The sequence below is a fragment of the Budorcas taxicolor genome, chromosome 8 (assembly GCF_023091745.1).
Source record: "Budorcas taxicolor isolate Tak-1 chromosome 8, Takin1.1, whole genome shotgun sequence".
Lineage (NCBI taxonomy): Eukaryota > Metazoa > Chordata > Mammalia > Artiodactyla > Bovidae > Budorcas > Budorcas taxicolor.
Window position 1 is genome coordinate 84,497,512 of NC_068917.1, and position 17,232 is coordinate 84,514,743.

The window sequence follows — 17,232 nt, forward strand, 5'->3', positions numbered from 1 at the left end:
CAGCACAGAAGTCCAAGAATACTGAAGTGGGTAGCCTATCCCTTCTCCAAGGGATCTTCCCAACCAAGTAAGGAACTGGGGTCTCCTGTATTGCAGATGGATTCTTTATCAGCTGAGCTACCAGGGAAGCCCCAAATAGAACATATGTATCAATAATTACCTTAAACATAAATGGATTGCTTCCCTGGTAGCTCAGCTGGTAAAGAATCCACCTATAATCCGAGAGACCTGGGTTTGATCACTGGGTTGGGAAGATCCCCTGGAGAAGGGAAAGGCTACCCACTCCAGTATTCTGGCCTGGAGAATTCCATGGACTGTATAGTCCATGGGGACACAGAGAGTCGGACATGACTGAGTGACTTTCACTTTTCACTAAATGGATTAAATGCTCCAACCAACAGACATAGACTGGCTGAACAGATACAAAAACAAGACCTGTGTATGTGTTGTCTACAAGAGACCAGCTTCAGATCAAACAACCCACACTGACTGAAGGTAAGGGAATGGAAAAAGATTTTCCATGCAAATGGAAATCAAAAGGAAGCATTACTGATAAGATAGACTTTAAAATAAAGATTGTTATAGGAGACAAAGAAGGACACTACATAATGGTCAAAGAATCAATCCAAGAAAAAGATACAATAATTATAAAAATATATATATACTCAACATAGGAACACTCCAATATATTAAGGCAAATACTAACAGCCATAAAGAAACTGAAAGTCGTTCAGCTGTGTCCAACTCTTTACGACCCACTCAGCTATTGAGCAGTTTCAAGTGTAACAGGTATGATGAAGAAAAATGAGTTCTTAACTTTTAATTAAGTTTAAATTTGAAAACAGATAGTTGATTCAGTTTTGTTTCTCTGAAACAATTCGGATATGTGAACCTACTTTTTCAATGCTGTATTTTATAAAACAGATCAAGAATGTCAAATGAAAACTTAGCCTCTGAATTAAGATGCAACATGTACACTGAATTAAGTGTAACATATACACTGGATCTCCAAGATTCAATATAAAAAATATTATAAAATAATCACATTAATAATTTTATATAGATTACATATTTAAATAATAGTATTTTAGATATATGGGGTTAAATAAAATAATTCTTAAAATTAGTCTCAACTTTTTCTTTTCACATTTCTTAAAGCAGCTAATAAAAAACTGAAAACAGATATTAGAATGTACCTTGTTTCTGTTGGACAGTGCCATACTATAGTATTCAATGTGAATGACCACTCATTCCTTCTTGAAATGCTGCTGCTTTTCTCCTTCTACTTCTTAGACTCCCCCTTTCTAGTGTGCAGTGTAACTTTCTCTTCCACTCACTCCTTAAACACCAGAGTCTCCAAAGGTTGTCCCTAGGCCCGTTCCCCTCCTCACACTAGGTACTCTTCCTGGGTAATCTCACCCCTACCCAGGGCTTTCACTGTTCCCCAATCCTGAGGACTGTCAACCCCTATGTGCAAATCAGCCACTCTCCTGAAAATACTAGGTTCAACTCCACCTACACCTAAGTATAGCTGCACCTAATCTGTCATTGTATCTTTACATATTTACCTTATTAATATCATAAATCTTGCCCCTCTTGTCCATTTCACTCAGGTTTTCACAATTTCTCACTTTTATCACTACAATAGCTTTGAAAGTGCTATACCTGACGCCTTTCAAATCAACTTCCTTTTGCTATTTAGTTTCTAAAACTCACACCTGGCCATATGATTTTTCTATTGAAAATACTCTGGCAGTTTTCCTACTGTTTTCAAGGCAAAATAAAAACTTCTTATAATCATACATAAGGCTTTATGCTTCATTATCAACCTTATAAAATCCCAAACTCAGGCATACCTACGCACCTGAAGTTCCCTGAATACATCATGAGTTGTGATCAGCTGTGCCCGACTCTGTGTCCCCATGGACTGTAACCTGCCAGGTTCCTCTGCCGTGGAATTTTTCAGGCAAAAATACTGGAGTGGGGTGCCATTTCACACTCCAAGAGATCTTTCCAAACCAGAGATTGGACCCGAGTCTCTTGTGTCTCTTCTACTGGCAGGCAGCCTCTATCACTAGCAGCACCTCTCCTAGTCATCCTTCAAAATTCAGCTGATGCATAATTCCCCCAGGAAAGGTCTCCAAAGGCCCAAGTTTGAACAAGTGTCCATCCACTGTGTCACCATCACCCCTATACACAGCTCTACCAATAACTCAATGGCACTGCCCTAGAATGACCTGGTAAAGTCTGTAAATTCTCTGAAGACAGGAATTAAGTGGGACTTCCTTGGTGGCTCAGGTGGTAAAGAATCCGCCTGCAAAGCAGAAGGCCCAGTTTCAATCCTTGGGTTGGGAAGATCCCCTGAAGAAGGGAATGGCTACTTACTCCAGTATTTTGCCTGGAGAATTCCATGGACAGAGGAGTCTGGTGGGCTACAGTCCACAGGGTCACAACTGAGAGACTAACACACACAGGAATTAAGTGTCTTAAATTTACCTGCCTGTGCTATTCTTAATGAGTATGTATTTATTAAAATGGGCATAAAATTAAATAAGGGAAACCTACAGAATAAATTGCATGGCTAAAAATTCAAAACTAGGCTAATATAATCACTAGTTAAATGAAGAAAGTTAACCTGATCATTGCAGATGGTGATTGCAGCCAGAAATTAAAAGATGTTTACTCCTTGGAAGAAAAGTTATGACCAACCTAGACAGCATATTAAAAAGCAGAGACATTATTTTGCCAACAAAGGTTCATCTAGTCAAGGCTATGGTTTTTCCAGTGGTCATGTATGGATGTGAAAGTTGGACTACAGAGAAAGCTAAGCGCAGAATTCATGCTTTTGAACTGTGGTGTTGGAGAAGACTCTTGAGAGTCCCTTGGACTGCAGGGAGATCCAACCAGTCCATCCGAAAGGAGATCAGTCCTGGCTGTTCATTGGAAGGATTGATGTTGAAGCTGAAACTCCAATACTTTGGCAACCTGACTCATTGGAAAAGACCCTGATGCCGGGCAGGAGGAGAAGGGGACGACAGAGGATGAGATGGTTGGATGGCATCACCGACTCAATGGCCATGGGTTTGGGTAGACTCCAGGAGTTGGTGATGGACAGGGAGGGCTGATGTGCTGCAGTTCATGGGGTTGCAAAGAGTCAGACACGGGAGCAACCGGACTGAACTGAACTGAAACTGATCACTCTAAAAATACTTTATTAGATGGCCTATTCCAGGACTGAATGAGCTAGCCAATAAAAATATATATCCTAAATAATCATTAAGAGAGCAAACATTCAACAAAAGCAATGATTAAAAAATTTAAAACCTAAATATGTTATTCTACTTCTATAGCCTGTTTTTTGGATCTTTTCTTCCCTAATTCTACTTATCAGTTCCTTTCTTTAGCTCTTAACATTAACTTTCTTTCCAATTAAAAGGTGCATTTTTTTTTTCCCTTCCCTCACTGAATCCTTTTCACTTCTTAGCGTTCTTCCAATTTTCCTTTTAATCTAACAAAAAATACACTGTCTTTGTCATCTCTGCCAGCCACTTTGTATAAAACAAAGGAATGGTAAAAAGCAGTGAATGGAATGATATCACCAGTCAGACAAAACCATGTGCATTAATTTGGGTGGGTGATTTCATAATACTAAGCAGCTAATCTGGACCATATGCATAGTAAATGGAGTTTGACATTCATGGAAGTCCTCGGGATTACTGCAGCAGGACAGCAAGAGGTAAGAGAGAACAGCCAAATTACTGGTGGTGAGGGCAGCTAAGCACAGCTTTACAAAATTCTCCTATTCGTGCCTATCATTCAAAAGAAAGCAGAAACAGACAGTGGGAATTCAGGAAGCTGTCAGCTACCTGAACTAGCACGGTTGGGTAACTGATTTGACGGTGTTTGCAGCAACAGCCAACCAGTACCAGATGCTAGTCTGAGCACACTGACCAGGGTACCAACTTTAGGACACAAAATAAAGACTGCTGCTCCCAGGGCACTTACAAAATTCAGTTTTAGTACAGAATGGATTCTGAGAGAGGCAGAGAAGTATCTGAAGAGGAATTATATAAGTATTTAATGTAGGTTGGTAGGAAGAAACAGTTGTTATAATAGAAGGAAAGAGAGTACATTCTTTCAATTACCTGAGAGTGACTTTCTAAAACCACTCAATATTAGCTTTTGTAGGCATAGGGAAGTTCACCCTGAGGATCTATCTCATACCGAAGTCACAATCAAACAAAAATGCAATCTCTTCAAAAAACTTTATAACCAGCAAGATAATGTAACAGTGAAAGATGTGTTTGAAAGTTTCTAGACTATTAAAGCAGCACTTTTAAATAATCAATTGAATTTAAAGCAGTACAGGGCTTTTGTACACTTACCCGTGTCCAGGAATTAAGTTTTGATTCTCTTGAATTCTGTGGATCTTTCTTAATTAGACAACACAAGCACCATATTAGAATTTTGGGGCTTTCATCTGCAGAAATGAAGGTTAAAATAAGTAGGCTTAATAAAATAGAAAGAAAAGATAATCAGTATAAAATCTGTAAACATTGGATTTAAAGGAAACACATTTATCATAAATGTTTTAGAAAAATCACAAACTACAAAGTTCACTGAACAAGCATCCGGGATCATGTGTGAAACTTAACTTTGTGGGTTTTTTTTCCTTCTTGTGGGTTCAGGATTACTTATGCTTAGCCTTTGTGTGGTCGATTCCTTTTCTGTCACAGAAGCAATTTTTAAAGCCAAAAGAGAAAGATGGAAGAACTAAGAGAATCAGTCCTTTTTATTTTCAAGATCAGTTCTTTATTTTATGTTTCAAACCACTAGTAATTTCAGCCTTTTTAAGGCAACATCACTGCTATGAGCGGTAATCAATATTTCTGATCTAATCTAATTGGCCAAAATACCTTCACTTGTTAGAAATAAATTTAATAAAAAGAATTGTTTTTATAAACATTCTTTTCAATACCAGATGGTTTGGACAAAGCAGAAGCCTTACATGCTCCTCATGAGGCAGGAGGTAGATGGGCTCCTTCTCAGAGTAAAGCAACTGGAGGTTCATTCCTTGTGGATACCAGGACAATTAAAGGAAAAGGCTGGGCCTTGCCCAGTCCACATATTTCTTATTCTCGAAGTCAGGAGACATCCCCAAACACACACATGAAGAAAAGGCTCCTCAGAGGTCAAAGGAGAGTTATGTTAAAGGATGTTCCCTACCCAGACACGTTTTCAGTAAAATCTATCTTGGCTAAGATGTATGTGCACACATGAGAGGATCCTGAGATATACCAAATATGGACCATGAAACAGGTAAACCTGGCCAAAGGAAAAAATGGAAGAAATGCTCCATAAATGTAATTCAAACTGCCACAAGGATGCAACTCAGGGGTTCTCCCTCTGAGTCTGTCTGTGTGTCTATCCACACGACTGTACTTTTTTCCCCGTCTTAATAAATACTTAATTTGTTTCACCACTTTCTGTCTTTGTGGGAATCCTTTTCTGCGAAGCTGAAGGGCCAGGGCTCTTGTCACTAACCACTGTCTAGTGGCTAGGAATCTGGGGCTTTCACCACCACAACCCAGCCTCAGTCTCTGGCTGGAAACCCAAGTCCCCCTCCAAGCCTTTGCAAGCTGAGGCAACCTGAGATCACTAATTCTTTACTCGAAAGTGTAAAACTTTACTAAATATGTGATAACAATGTTGACCTTTGAAATCTTCTATGTGGTTAGCACATCTATTTGGTAAGCCATTTTCTCTTTTCTCCTTTGGCAACTAAGTCCATTCAAGCTGGAGATTTTAGAACACAACTGGGAAGCAAAAATGAGGCCTAAAAACTGAAGATATCAGTATCTGAACTAGAGCCAAGCTGCTGTGGACTCTACAAGGCCATGGAGCTGAGGCTGAGGAAACCCAGCACCTGTAATCATACCCCTTTAGATCACCTGATGCTCTTTACTTTGTTATCAACCGCAATTTCATAAACAGAGCATTTCTGAGGGCTTCCTAACAAGAAACAAGAACACAAACTATAGTAAGCTACCTCTGCATTTTCTACCACACATCAAAGGACTCTGATACTAATTTTAAATCCATCTCACCTCTCCCCCCCAATAAACACCCATAAGCCTATGCTCTTCTAATAACTAACATTTCTGAACAAACTATATCAGGAGTTATCCTGAGAGATATTCATATTTTTCCTAGTTTTTATGAGCTCCAATACCATCACTGCTGCTGCTGCTGCTAAGTCACTTCAGTCGTGTCCAACTCTATGTGACCCCATAGACAGCAGCCCACCAGGCTCCCCCATCCCTGGGATTCTCCAGGCAAGAACACTGGAGTGGGTTGTCATTTCCTTCTCCAATGCGTGAAAGTGAAAAGTGAAAGTGAAGTCGCTCAGTCGTGTCCAACTCTTAGCGACCCAATGGACTGTAGCCCACCAGGCTCCTCCATCCATGGGATTCTCCAGGCAAGAGTACTGGAGTGGGGTGCCATTGCCTTCTCCAATACCATCACTGGCTTGCCTGAAATCAGTTTATTGCAAGAATCATGTTATTTAACCTCTGAAGATTCTAGAGTTCTTAAGGTTGAATCAATGCCACTGATTAAAAATCTGTTGTACTGTTTTAAATATCAGAAGAAATTATAACAATCTGCATGTCACAAGTGTGATAATACATCTATTGATATGCTTATGCACGCAACTTCCCATGTTAAAGAGAATGCAACCCAATGGGAAGCATTTCCAAAAAAATCAGACTTCACCAATAAAAAGAAAAAAGAGGAAGAATGAAAATGTTAGTGATAAAGCATAAATCTAAAAAATCCAAAAAATGAGATTTTCCCCCAGGTGTTAAGTGATTCTGCACATTTATTTCAACAAGCGTATTATTTTTTACTTTTCTCTCAAAAAGAAAGAGCCAGAGTAACTTTCTTTCTTTTTTTTTTAGTTTCTGAATTTTATTTTTTAATATTTATTATTTTTTTTAATTTTTTTGTTTCAACTTTATTTATTTTAATTGGAGATTAATTACTTTACGATATTGTATTGGTTTTGCCATACATCAACATGAATCCGCCACAGGTATACACGTGTTCCCTATCCTGAACCCCCCTCCCTCCCCATACCATCCCTCTGGGTCACCTCAGTGCACCAGCCCCAAGCATCCAGTATCATGCATTGAACCTGGACTGGCAATTCTCTTCATATATGATATTATACATGTTTCAATGCCTTTCTTCCAAATCATCCCACTCTTGCCCTCTCCCACAGAGTCCAAAAGACTGTTCTATACATCTGTGTCTCTTTTGCTGTCTTGCACACAGGGTTATCGTTACCATCTTTCTAAATTCCATATATGTGCGTTAGTATACTGTATTGGTGTTTTTCTTTCTGGCTTACTTCACTCTGTAAAATAGGCTCCAGTTTCATCCACCTCATTAGAACTAATTCAAATGTATTCTTTTTAATGGCTGCGTAAATACTCCATTGAGTATATATACCACAGCTTTCTTGGATAGTTGACTTTCATCCAGCTTTAAGGAGGTGCCTTTCTTTGCCCTAAATCAATGCACTGCAATGTACTATTAATGAGCTTACTTTGCTTTAGGGACTTAAATATGAAAGCCACCACTTGTTATTCATGAATGCCACCAGCACTGTCTACAGGGGATGGCATCTGTCAGGCTCCTCCCTGGAGGCTCAGACACCAGGGCTGGGGCACTGGGGACAGAAAACTGCCTGGGCTTCGTCATGTGGGCAGTCATCAGTGCAAATCTACATTCTAAACATTAGTGTAGGGGCAAGGAATATACTAACATATATTTGCCACCCAATTATTTTATTTTTTGATATCTTGAACCGAAATCCTAAATGAAAGCTAAATTAATTCTAGAGTTTAAAACTGATAGCAGCATATTTTTAGACAATAAATATTTATTGTTTTCAGTTGCCAAGTTTGAAGGCAAACTCTCAAGCGGTAATAAATAGCATGAGTAAAAGAGGCTACAGCTATGATATTAATATGTGAATCATGAGGGCAGAGTTGAACCTACCAGCCAGAACTCCAAGGTGAATGCAGTAATTTTACACAGAGAACACCACTGAATAAAAGGCATTTTCTCCCTTTCTATTATCTAATTTTTCTCTTTTCTTTGTGTCTTTTAATTTTCAAATCCCTCCTCCTTCTTTATTATCCTTATTTCTGATCTTATTCTCACTTACCACTAAGGGAAACCTACTTCTTTCCTTGACGGAAATTGTTTATTTTTTATTGTATTTCAAAGGTAATTTTGATATTATGAAATCATAAGAAAAGATACTTTCCTGGAAGAAAGTGCCCAGCTAGTCAAACAATAGGGGCAACATAGCCAAGATTTGATTACTCATGGAGTTCTCTGCCTGTCAGTCTCCTCCAGGAGCTTGACACCAAATGGGTACTTCAAACAGGAAACTGAAATTTAATGGGCAATTCAAGAAACTGAAATTTAACGGGCAATTCAAAAGGTAACAAAAGCATTTAAACAGAGATGGAGAATTTGTTTCTGGTTGTCAGAGGGGCCAAAATAATGGAGATTAGGTGCTAAGGAGAGATCACAGACAGATACAAGTTTAAGGCCATAGGGATAAATCAGTACAGCCTCTCACTTTCACACATAAAGAATCTGAGATCCCATGAGCTGGGTGGCTTGCCTTAGAAAATCCCATCTCATCTACTGTCCTTCAAGAGTTAGTCCCCACAAAACCTCCCCTCTGAAACTCCTTCCCCTCAGCAACTCATTCAAAGCTCCACAGCACCAACCATCATCCTGAGTCTGGCTGACCTACTTAGGTCTCTTTTTTCCCTAACTAGAAGCTCCTTGGGTGCAGAAATTGTGAGCCATGTTTTCCTAAGGCTTGCTGTTTTTTAAAAGAATAGTGAATATATACATTCACATGAAGCTGGCTGGTGGTAAAGCCAGGACTATAATATTTCAACCACAGTGGTATGATGCGCGGGGACAGATCATTACAAAAATGCAGGCTTTAGAGGAGTAGGATCTCGAATTTTATCAGTTCTGTATCCTGGAAAAGTGACATATCTATACTAATCCATAAAAACCTATCCTGCAAACCTATCATGAATTCAATCAGACCCACTATGCAATCCTTAGAGAACAGTGCTCAATACCAAGTGAGCAATTCTGCTCATTTTACTTCAATTCTACAACCCAAACTTTTAACATATTAACATTAATGAATTAAGGATATGTCCTATATCCACTGTTGCTGTTGTTCAGTTGCTAAGTCGTGTCCAAATATTTGCAACCCCATGGACAGCAGCAAGCCAGGCTTTGCCATCCTTCACTATCTCCTAGAGCTTCCTCAAATTTATGTCCATTGAGTCAGGATGCTATTTAACCATCTCATCCTTTGTTGTTCCCTTCTCCTCCTGCCCTCAGTCTTTCCCAGCATCAGGATCTTTTTCCAGAGTCAGCTTTTCGCATCAGGTGGCCAAAGTACTGGAGCTTCAGTTTCAGCATCAGACCTTTCAATGAATATTCAAGTTTGATTTCCTTTTGACTGGTTTGATCTCTTTGCAGTCCAAGGGACTCTCAAGAGTCTTCTCCAACACCACAGTTCAAAAGCATCAACTCTTTGGTGCTCAGCCTTCTTTATTGTCCAACTCTCACATTTGTACATGATTACTAGAAAAACCACAGCTTTCAGTATATGGACCTTTGTCGGCAAAGTGAGGTGTCTACCTAATACTATGCAGTCTACGTTTGTCAGAGCTTTTCTTCTAAGGTCTTTTAATTTCATACCATCTGCAGTGATTTTGGAGCCCAAGAAAATAAAGTCTGTCAATGTTTCAACTTTTTCCCCTTCTATTTGCCATGAAGCAGTGGGACCAGATGCCATGATCTTAGTTTTCTTAATGTTGAGTTTTAAACCAAATTTTTCATTCTCCTTTTCACCTTCATTAATAGGCTTTTAGTTCCTCACCACTAGGTACACTTAAAGGACATATTATTTCCTATTGCTAAAAAGTGGTTATTCAGTCAATGAAGTATCTAACAATGAATTATGCCTTTAAACGGAGGAAATTCAAGAGTTTCTTTTCCTTTCTCTTGCCACCATTGACCTAGCTCAATGATCTTCAAACTCTTGGTCATGATCAGTTGATGGATTGTAAAATCAGTTTGGGGTCATGAAAACCATTAAAATGGTACAGGGAATATGAATTTCAGGTAATAAAAGTTAGCATATTTTCATGAAATGTGCATATGTGTGTAACTGTATCTACACATATATACATGTGTACAGAAAATGTATTTCTGGTCAGAAGTTTTTAAGAAACACTAGCTGAGTTAAAATATATAAATTTAGGACAGGCATGGCCCTGGTAGGCAAATACAGTGATGCCTTTGCTATTTTAGATCAAGAATCTGAAAAAGCTAAGAGTCCACTCAAGGGAGGAAGAGTCAACCCAAGGGAGAAGGGGAAGCAAGAAGCACATAAGTGAAGAGGAAAAACAACAGATGAAGATGCTGGTAGAGTGAAGGAATGTGAGTATACATAGTGTACCAACACATGTACATTCATGGAAGTAAATGCAAATACTGTCCCTTCCCCATCAAGTTCAATCTTCTTAAAATTACTTATAACAGGCAAGGACAGAGATATTATATAATTCTCTAAAACATGAAAGGGGAATATTCATTTTATTTTTGATTCTATTACCATTATAAGGGCTTCCCAGGTAGCTCAGTGGTAAAGAATCCGCCTGCCAATTCAAAACACGTACCAGTTCTGTTCACTTCAGTCGCTCAGTCATGTTTGACTCTTTTCGACCCCAAGCACTGCAGCACGCCAGACTTCCCTGTCCATCATCAACTCCCAGAGCTTGCTCAAACTCATGTCCATTGAGTCAGTGATGCCATCCAACCATCTCATCCTCTCTCATCCCCTTATCCTCCTACCTTCAATCTTTCCCAGCATTAGGTTCTTTTCAAATGAGTCAGTTCTTCACATCAGGTGGCCAAAGTACTGGAGTTTCGGTTTCAGCATCAGTACTTCCAATGAATATTCAGGACTGATTTCCCTTAGGATGGACTGGTTAGATCTGTTTGCAGTCCAAGGGATTCTGAAGAGTCTTCTCCAACACCACAGTTCAAAAGCATCAATTCTTTGGCGCTCAGTTGTTTTTATAGTCCAACTCTCACATCTATACGTGAGTGACTACTACTGGAAAAACCATAGCTTTGACTAGAAGGACCTTTGTTGCCAAAGTAATGTCTCTGCTTTTTAATATGCTACGTAGGTTGGTAATAGGTTTTCTTCCAAGGAGCAAGTGTCTTTTAATTTCATGGCTGCAGTCACTATCTGCAGTGATTCTGGAGCCCAGCAAAATAAAATAGGGCACTATTTCCATTGTTTCCTCATCTATTTGCCAAGTACATCATGAGAAACGCTGGACTAGAAGAGGCACAAGCTGGAATCAAGATTGCTGGGAGAAATATCAATAACCTCAAATATGCAGATAACACAACCCTTATGGCAGAAAATGAAGAGGAACTAAAAAGCCTCTTGATGAAAGTGAAAGAAGACAGTGAAAAAGTTGGCTTAAAGCTCAACATTCAGAAAACGAAGATCATGACAGCTGGTCCCATCACTTCATGGCAAATAGATGGGGAAACAGTGGAAACAGTGTCAGACTTTATTTCTGGGGGCTCCAAAATCACTGCAGATGGTGATTGCAGCCATGAAATTAAAAGACGCTTACTCCTTGGAAGGAAAGTTATGACCAACCTAGATAGCATATTCAAAAGCAGAGACATTCCTTTGCCAACAAAGGTCTGTCTAGTCAAGGCTATGGTTTTTCCAGTGGTCATGTATGGATGTGAGAGTTGGACTGTGAAGAAAGCTGAGTGCCGAAGAATTGATGCTTTTGAACTGTGGTGTTGGAGAAGACTCTTTAGAGTCCCTTGGACTGCAAGGAGATCCAACCAGTCCATTCTAAAGGAGATCAGTCATGGGTGTTCTTTGGAAGGAATGATGCTAAAGCTGAAACTCCAGTACTTTGGCCACCTCATGCGAAGAGTTGACTCATTGGAAAAGACTCTGATGCTGATGCTGGGAGGGACTGGGGGCAGGAGGAGAAGGGGACGACAGAGGATGAGATGGTTGGATGGCATCACTGACTCGATGCACATGAGTCTGAGTGAACTCCGGGAGTTGGTGATGGACAGGGAGGCCTGGTGTGCTGCCATTCATAGGGTAGCAAAGAGTCGGACATGACTGAGCAACTGAACTGAACTGAAATGAACTGATGGGACCAGATGCCATGGTCTTAGTTTTTTGAATGTTGAGTTTTAAGCCAACTTTTTCACTGTCCTCTTTCACTTTCATCAAGAGACTCTTTAGTTCTTTTTCACTTTCTGCCATAAGTGTGGCATCATCTGTGTATCTGAGGTTATTGATACTTCTTTCAGAAATCTTGATTCCAGCTTGTGCTTCATCCAGCCTGGCATTTTGCAAGATGTACTCTGCATATAAGTTAAATAAGCAGGCTGACAATATACAACCTTGACATACTCCTTTCCCAATTTGGAACAAGCCTGTTGTTCCATGTCTGGTTCTAACTGTTGCTTCTTGACCTGCATACAGATTTTTCAGGAGGCAGGTAAGGCAGTCTGGTATTCCCATCTCTTGAAGAATTTTCCAGTTTGTTGTGATCCACACAGTCAAAGGCTTTGAAATAGTCAATAAAGCAGAAGTAGATGTTTTTCTGGAACTCTCTCGCTTTTTCTATGATCCAATGGATGTTGGCAATTTGCTCTCTGATTCCTCTGCCTTTTCTAAATCCAGCTCGCACATCTAGAAGTTCAAGGTTCATGTGATGTTGAAGCCTGGCTTACAGAAATTTGAGCACTCTCAAAATTGCTAGCATGTGAGATGAATGCGATTGTGCAGTAGTTTGAGCATCCTTCAGCATTGCCTTTCTTTGGGACTGGAATAAAAACTGACCTTTTCCAGTCCTGTGGCCACTGCTCAGTTTTCCAAATTTGCTGACACATTGAGTGCAGCACTTTCACAGCATCATCTTTCAGGATTTGAAATAGCTCAACTGGAATTCCATCACCTCCACTATCTTTCTTCGTAATGATGCTTTCTAAGGCCCACTTGACTTCACATTCCAGGATGTCTGGCTCTAGGTGAGTGATCACACCATCGTGGTTATCTGGCTCATGAGATCTTTTTTGTATAGTTCTTTTGTGTATTCTTGCCACCTCTTCTTAATCTCTTCTGCTTCTGTTAGGTCCATACCATTCCTGTCCTTTATTGTGCCCATCTTTGCATGAAATGTTCCCTTGATATCTCTAATTTTCTTGAAGAGATCTCTAGTCTTCCCATTCTATTGTTTTCCTCTATTTCTTTGCACTGATCACTGAGGAAGGCTTTCTTATCTCTCCTTTCTATTCTTTGGAACTCTGCATTCAGATGGGTATTCTTACCCATAGATGTAGGAGACGTGGGTTCAGTCCCTGGGTTGGGAAGATCCTCCAGAGGAGGAAATGGCAACGCACTTCAGTATTTTAGTGGGAAAATTCCAAGTACAGGGGAGCCTGGCAGGCTATAGTCCATGGCGTCAGAAACAGTCAGACACAACTGAGCACACATCATCATTATATTATGCAATTAGTTTTTTTACTTTTAAAACACAAAAGTAAAGATTCTATTAGCTAACAACATGGTCAAATCAAGACATTAAACCTCTATGTACACTTTCAGATATGCCTACTCCACCCTATGCTAAGCTCTGCGACAACCAAGAGAACAAAAACCACATTTCCTGCGACATTCAGTCTTCCAGGACATTAGACGGGCAAGCCAATAATTATAAAGCAGTATAGTAAGGGTTATAATTAAGGGAGATGTTGGCAACTATGGACACACTAAGGAAAGTTCCTAACTGAGTCCTAGCAAAGCTATTTGAAAGAAGTTTTGAGGATTTGAGATGACAACAAAGTTCCAGGCAAAAAGAACTGCATGTCACAGACCCAGACATCAAACACTCTTACTAATTTAACCTAGCTACAATGCACATGATATTGCTATTAAACAGGAAATGCGGCTAGACAGGTAGGTAAGGAGGTCAGTGAAGGGACATCTCCCTCAAAGTGTCTTCAAATTCCTCCTAACCTTGGATAAAACCAAAATGTGTTCCTAAACAATGGCAGAGCCAAGGCAGGATTCAGACACTAAAGAATTTTATGCATGGAAAATAGCACATGAGTTAATATGAAATTGTGAAACAAAGAATTATTTCACTACAATCATTTTATACTGAATTAAAAAATGAGGCTGCAACAATCACCTGGGAGCATCTGCCCTCTAATTCAAGACTTTCTATTCTCCTACACATCTGTGTGTGTGTATATCCATACACATGTACACAAACATGTATGGACAACAATAAAGAATGCCATCTTTGTAAAAGAATAAGGAATACAGTTGATAAACTGTTTCATGAAAAATAAGAGACAGGCTTATCATTTAAAGCTCTTAATGCTGTTAAACAATGCAAAGATTAAAATTATCATTAAAAGACTGGATTTTTAGAGGACATGCCTCAGATTCTTACCGTAAGCTAAGATAAAAGGACTCCAGCAAGATTTTGCCAACAGCTGGTAAATTGTGGGGAATCTTTCAATGATTGTATTTGAATCCTATAAAAGAAAATTATATTTGGTCAGTAGAAGGACACTATACAACTCAGAAAACACTGAACTGTCATTATAGGTTGAGAGAGCTCGAATGCTTCTTATTTCGTGTGTATTTTACAAAAATAGGTGAAAAACAGATTAGAGAAGATCTTTAAGTAAATAATTCTAATAAAGTTTAACAAGCAATCACCATACTTTATCCTTAAACCAGCTCACTAAAACTAAGAATTACAGCAAGTCTAGGAAAATCAATTTTGTTGCAAAATTAACTTTATTTTGGGCTTCCCTGAGAGCTAAGTTGGTAAAGAATCCACTTGCAATGCAAGAGACCCCACTTCAATTCCTGGGTCAGGAAGCTCTGCTGGAGAAGGGATAGGCTACCCACTTCAGTATTCTTGGGCTTCCCTTGTGGCTCAGCTGGTAAAGAATCTGCCTGAAATGTGTAAGACCTGGGTTCGATCCCTGGGTTGGGAAGATCCCCTGGAGAAGGGAAAAGATGCTTACCCCTTGGAAGAAAAGTTATGACCAACCTAGATAGCATATTAAAAAGCAGAGACATTACTTTGCCAACAAAGGTCCATCTAGTCAAGGCTATGGTTTCTCCAGTAGTCATGTATGGATATGAGAGTTGGACTATAAACAAAGCTGGGCACCGAAGAATTGATGCTTTTGAACTGTGGTATTGGAGAAGACTCCTGAGAGTCCCTTGGACTGCAAGGAGATCCAACCAGTCCATCCTAAAGGAAATCAGTCCTGAGTGTTCATTGGAAGGATTGATGTTGAAGCTGAAACTCCAATACTTTGGCCACCTGATGCGAAGAGCTGACTCATTTGAAAAGACCCTGATGCTGGGAAAGATTGAAGGCAGGAGGAGAAGGGGACAACAGAGGATGAGATGGTTGGGTGGCATCACCAACTCAATGGACATGAGTTTGGGTAAACTCCAGGAGTTGGTGATGGACAGGCAAGCCTTGCGTGCTGTGGTCCATGGGGTAGCAAAGAGTTGGACACGACTAAGTGACTGAACTGAACTGAACTGAACCCACTCTAGCATTCTGACCTGGAGAATTTACCTTGTTTTGTTTTTAATTTTTTTTTTTAATATTTTTTTTTTTTACTTTACAATACTGTATTGGTTTTGCCATACATTGACATGAATCCACCACAGGTGTACATTAGTTCCCAACCCTGAACCCCCCTCCCATCACCCTCCCCATATCATCTCTCTGGGTCATCCCAGTGCACCAGCCCCAAGCATCCTGTATCCTGTATCGAACCCAGACTAGCGATTCGTTTCTTACATGATAATATACATGTTTCAATGCCATTCTCCCAAATCATCCCACCCTGAGAATTTACCTTTAAATTTATATACCTTATCCTTAAACCAGCTCATTAAAACTAAGAATTATAGCAAGTTTGCTGCTGCTGCTGCTAAGTCGCTTCAGTCATGTCCGACTCTGTGCGACCCCATAGATGGCAGCCCACCAGGCTCCCCCATCCCTGGGATTCTCTAGGCAAGAACACTGGAGTGGGTTGCCATTTCCTTCTCCAAGGCATGAAAGTGAAAAGTGAAAGTGAAGTCACTCGTGTCCAACTCTTCGCGACCCCATGGACTGCAGCCTACCAGGCTCCTCCATCCATGGGATTTTTCCAGGCAAGAGTACTGGAGTGGGGTGCCATCGCCTTCTCTGGATTAATATCTATATAACACCATATCTTCATCCTCATTTTCTAAAATTCTAACATAATAAGAGAACTTCCTGAGTCAGCTCCAGTAGCACTATCTCAAGTAAGGTTTGGAAGGACAAGAACTCTAGAACTTGTAAAAAGAAATAAAAGCAGCCAAAACATACAGATATATATCTGTTTATTACTATTGTGATTACTATATGCTAAATGACCTCATACTTGTCCACAACAAGCTAAAACCTAACCCACAAAAAAATATCAACCAAATAGAAAACAGCCTAAGGTTCAAACATACACATGGCCCTTTTCCTACTTCTTTACCTTTCAAGAAAGTTCAAAAATGAAACAAGACCAAATTGGGATAATGTACACATAAGCTGAAATGATAAGCATTTCCAACTGCTGAAGCAATAAATTCCTCACATATGTCTGAGCATCAGTGTCAGCCTTGGACTTTCCAGAATCACTTTAAGATCAAGTTACAAAAGTCTTGTTAAAAAAGTTAGCATTAGTTGTTCATACAGACTGCAACTTTTCTTCTACATTCTAGAGACATGAGAACTGACATCATCACTATGAATTATTCTTCAAATTTCCTACTTGCTCCTTTGATTAAGGAAAGAAAATTTTAACACAAGAATACCTACATTAAATGATAATTTTACTTCTAATTTTGAAAATAGAAAATAAGTATAATGTTTTCATAATATGAAAATGCACTAATTCACAAAAATAGCTATTGCAATAAAACTAAGAAATTGTAGGTCAAAACAAAAACACATCAAATTTTGAACACAATAACTTACATAACAATAGTAAAGA

At 39.4% G+C, this 17,232-nt stretch overlaps 1 protein-coding gene across 1 annotated transcript in view; it reads right to left on the minus strand.

Annotated features, from left to right (window-relative positions):
* Positions 1–17,232, minus strand: part of FANCC (FA complementation group C) — a 320,357-nt gene that overhangs the window by 192,073 nt on the left and 111,052 nt on the right. Inside the window, exons 3-4 of the mRNA XM_052644871.1 lie at positions 14,637–14,721; positions 4,386–4,480 (exon numbers count right to left, since the gene is read on the minus strand). Coding sequence (XP_052500831.1) covers positions 4,386–4,480; positions 14,637–14,721 — 180 coding nt within the window. The remainder of the gene's footprint in view (positions 1–4,385; positions 4,481–14,636; positions 14,722–17,232) is intronic.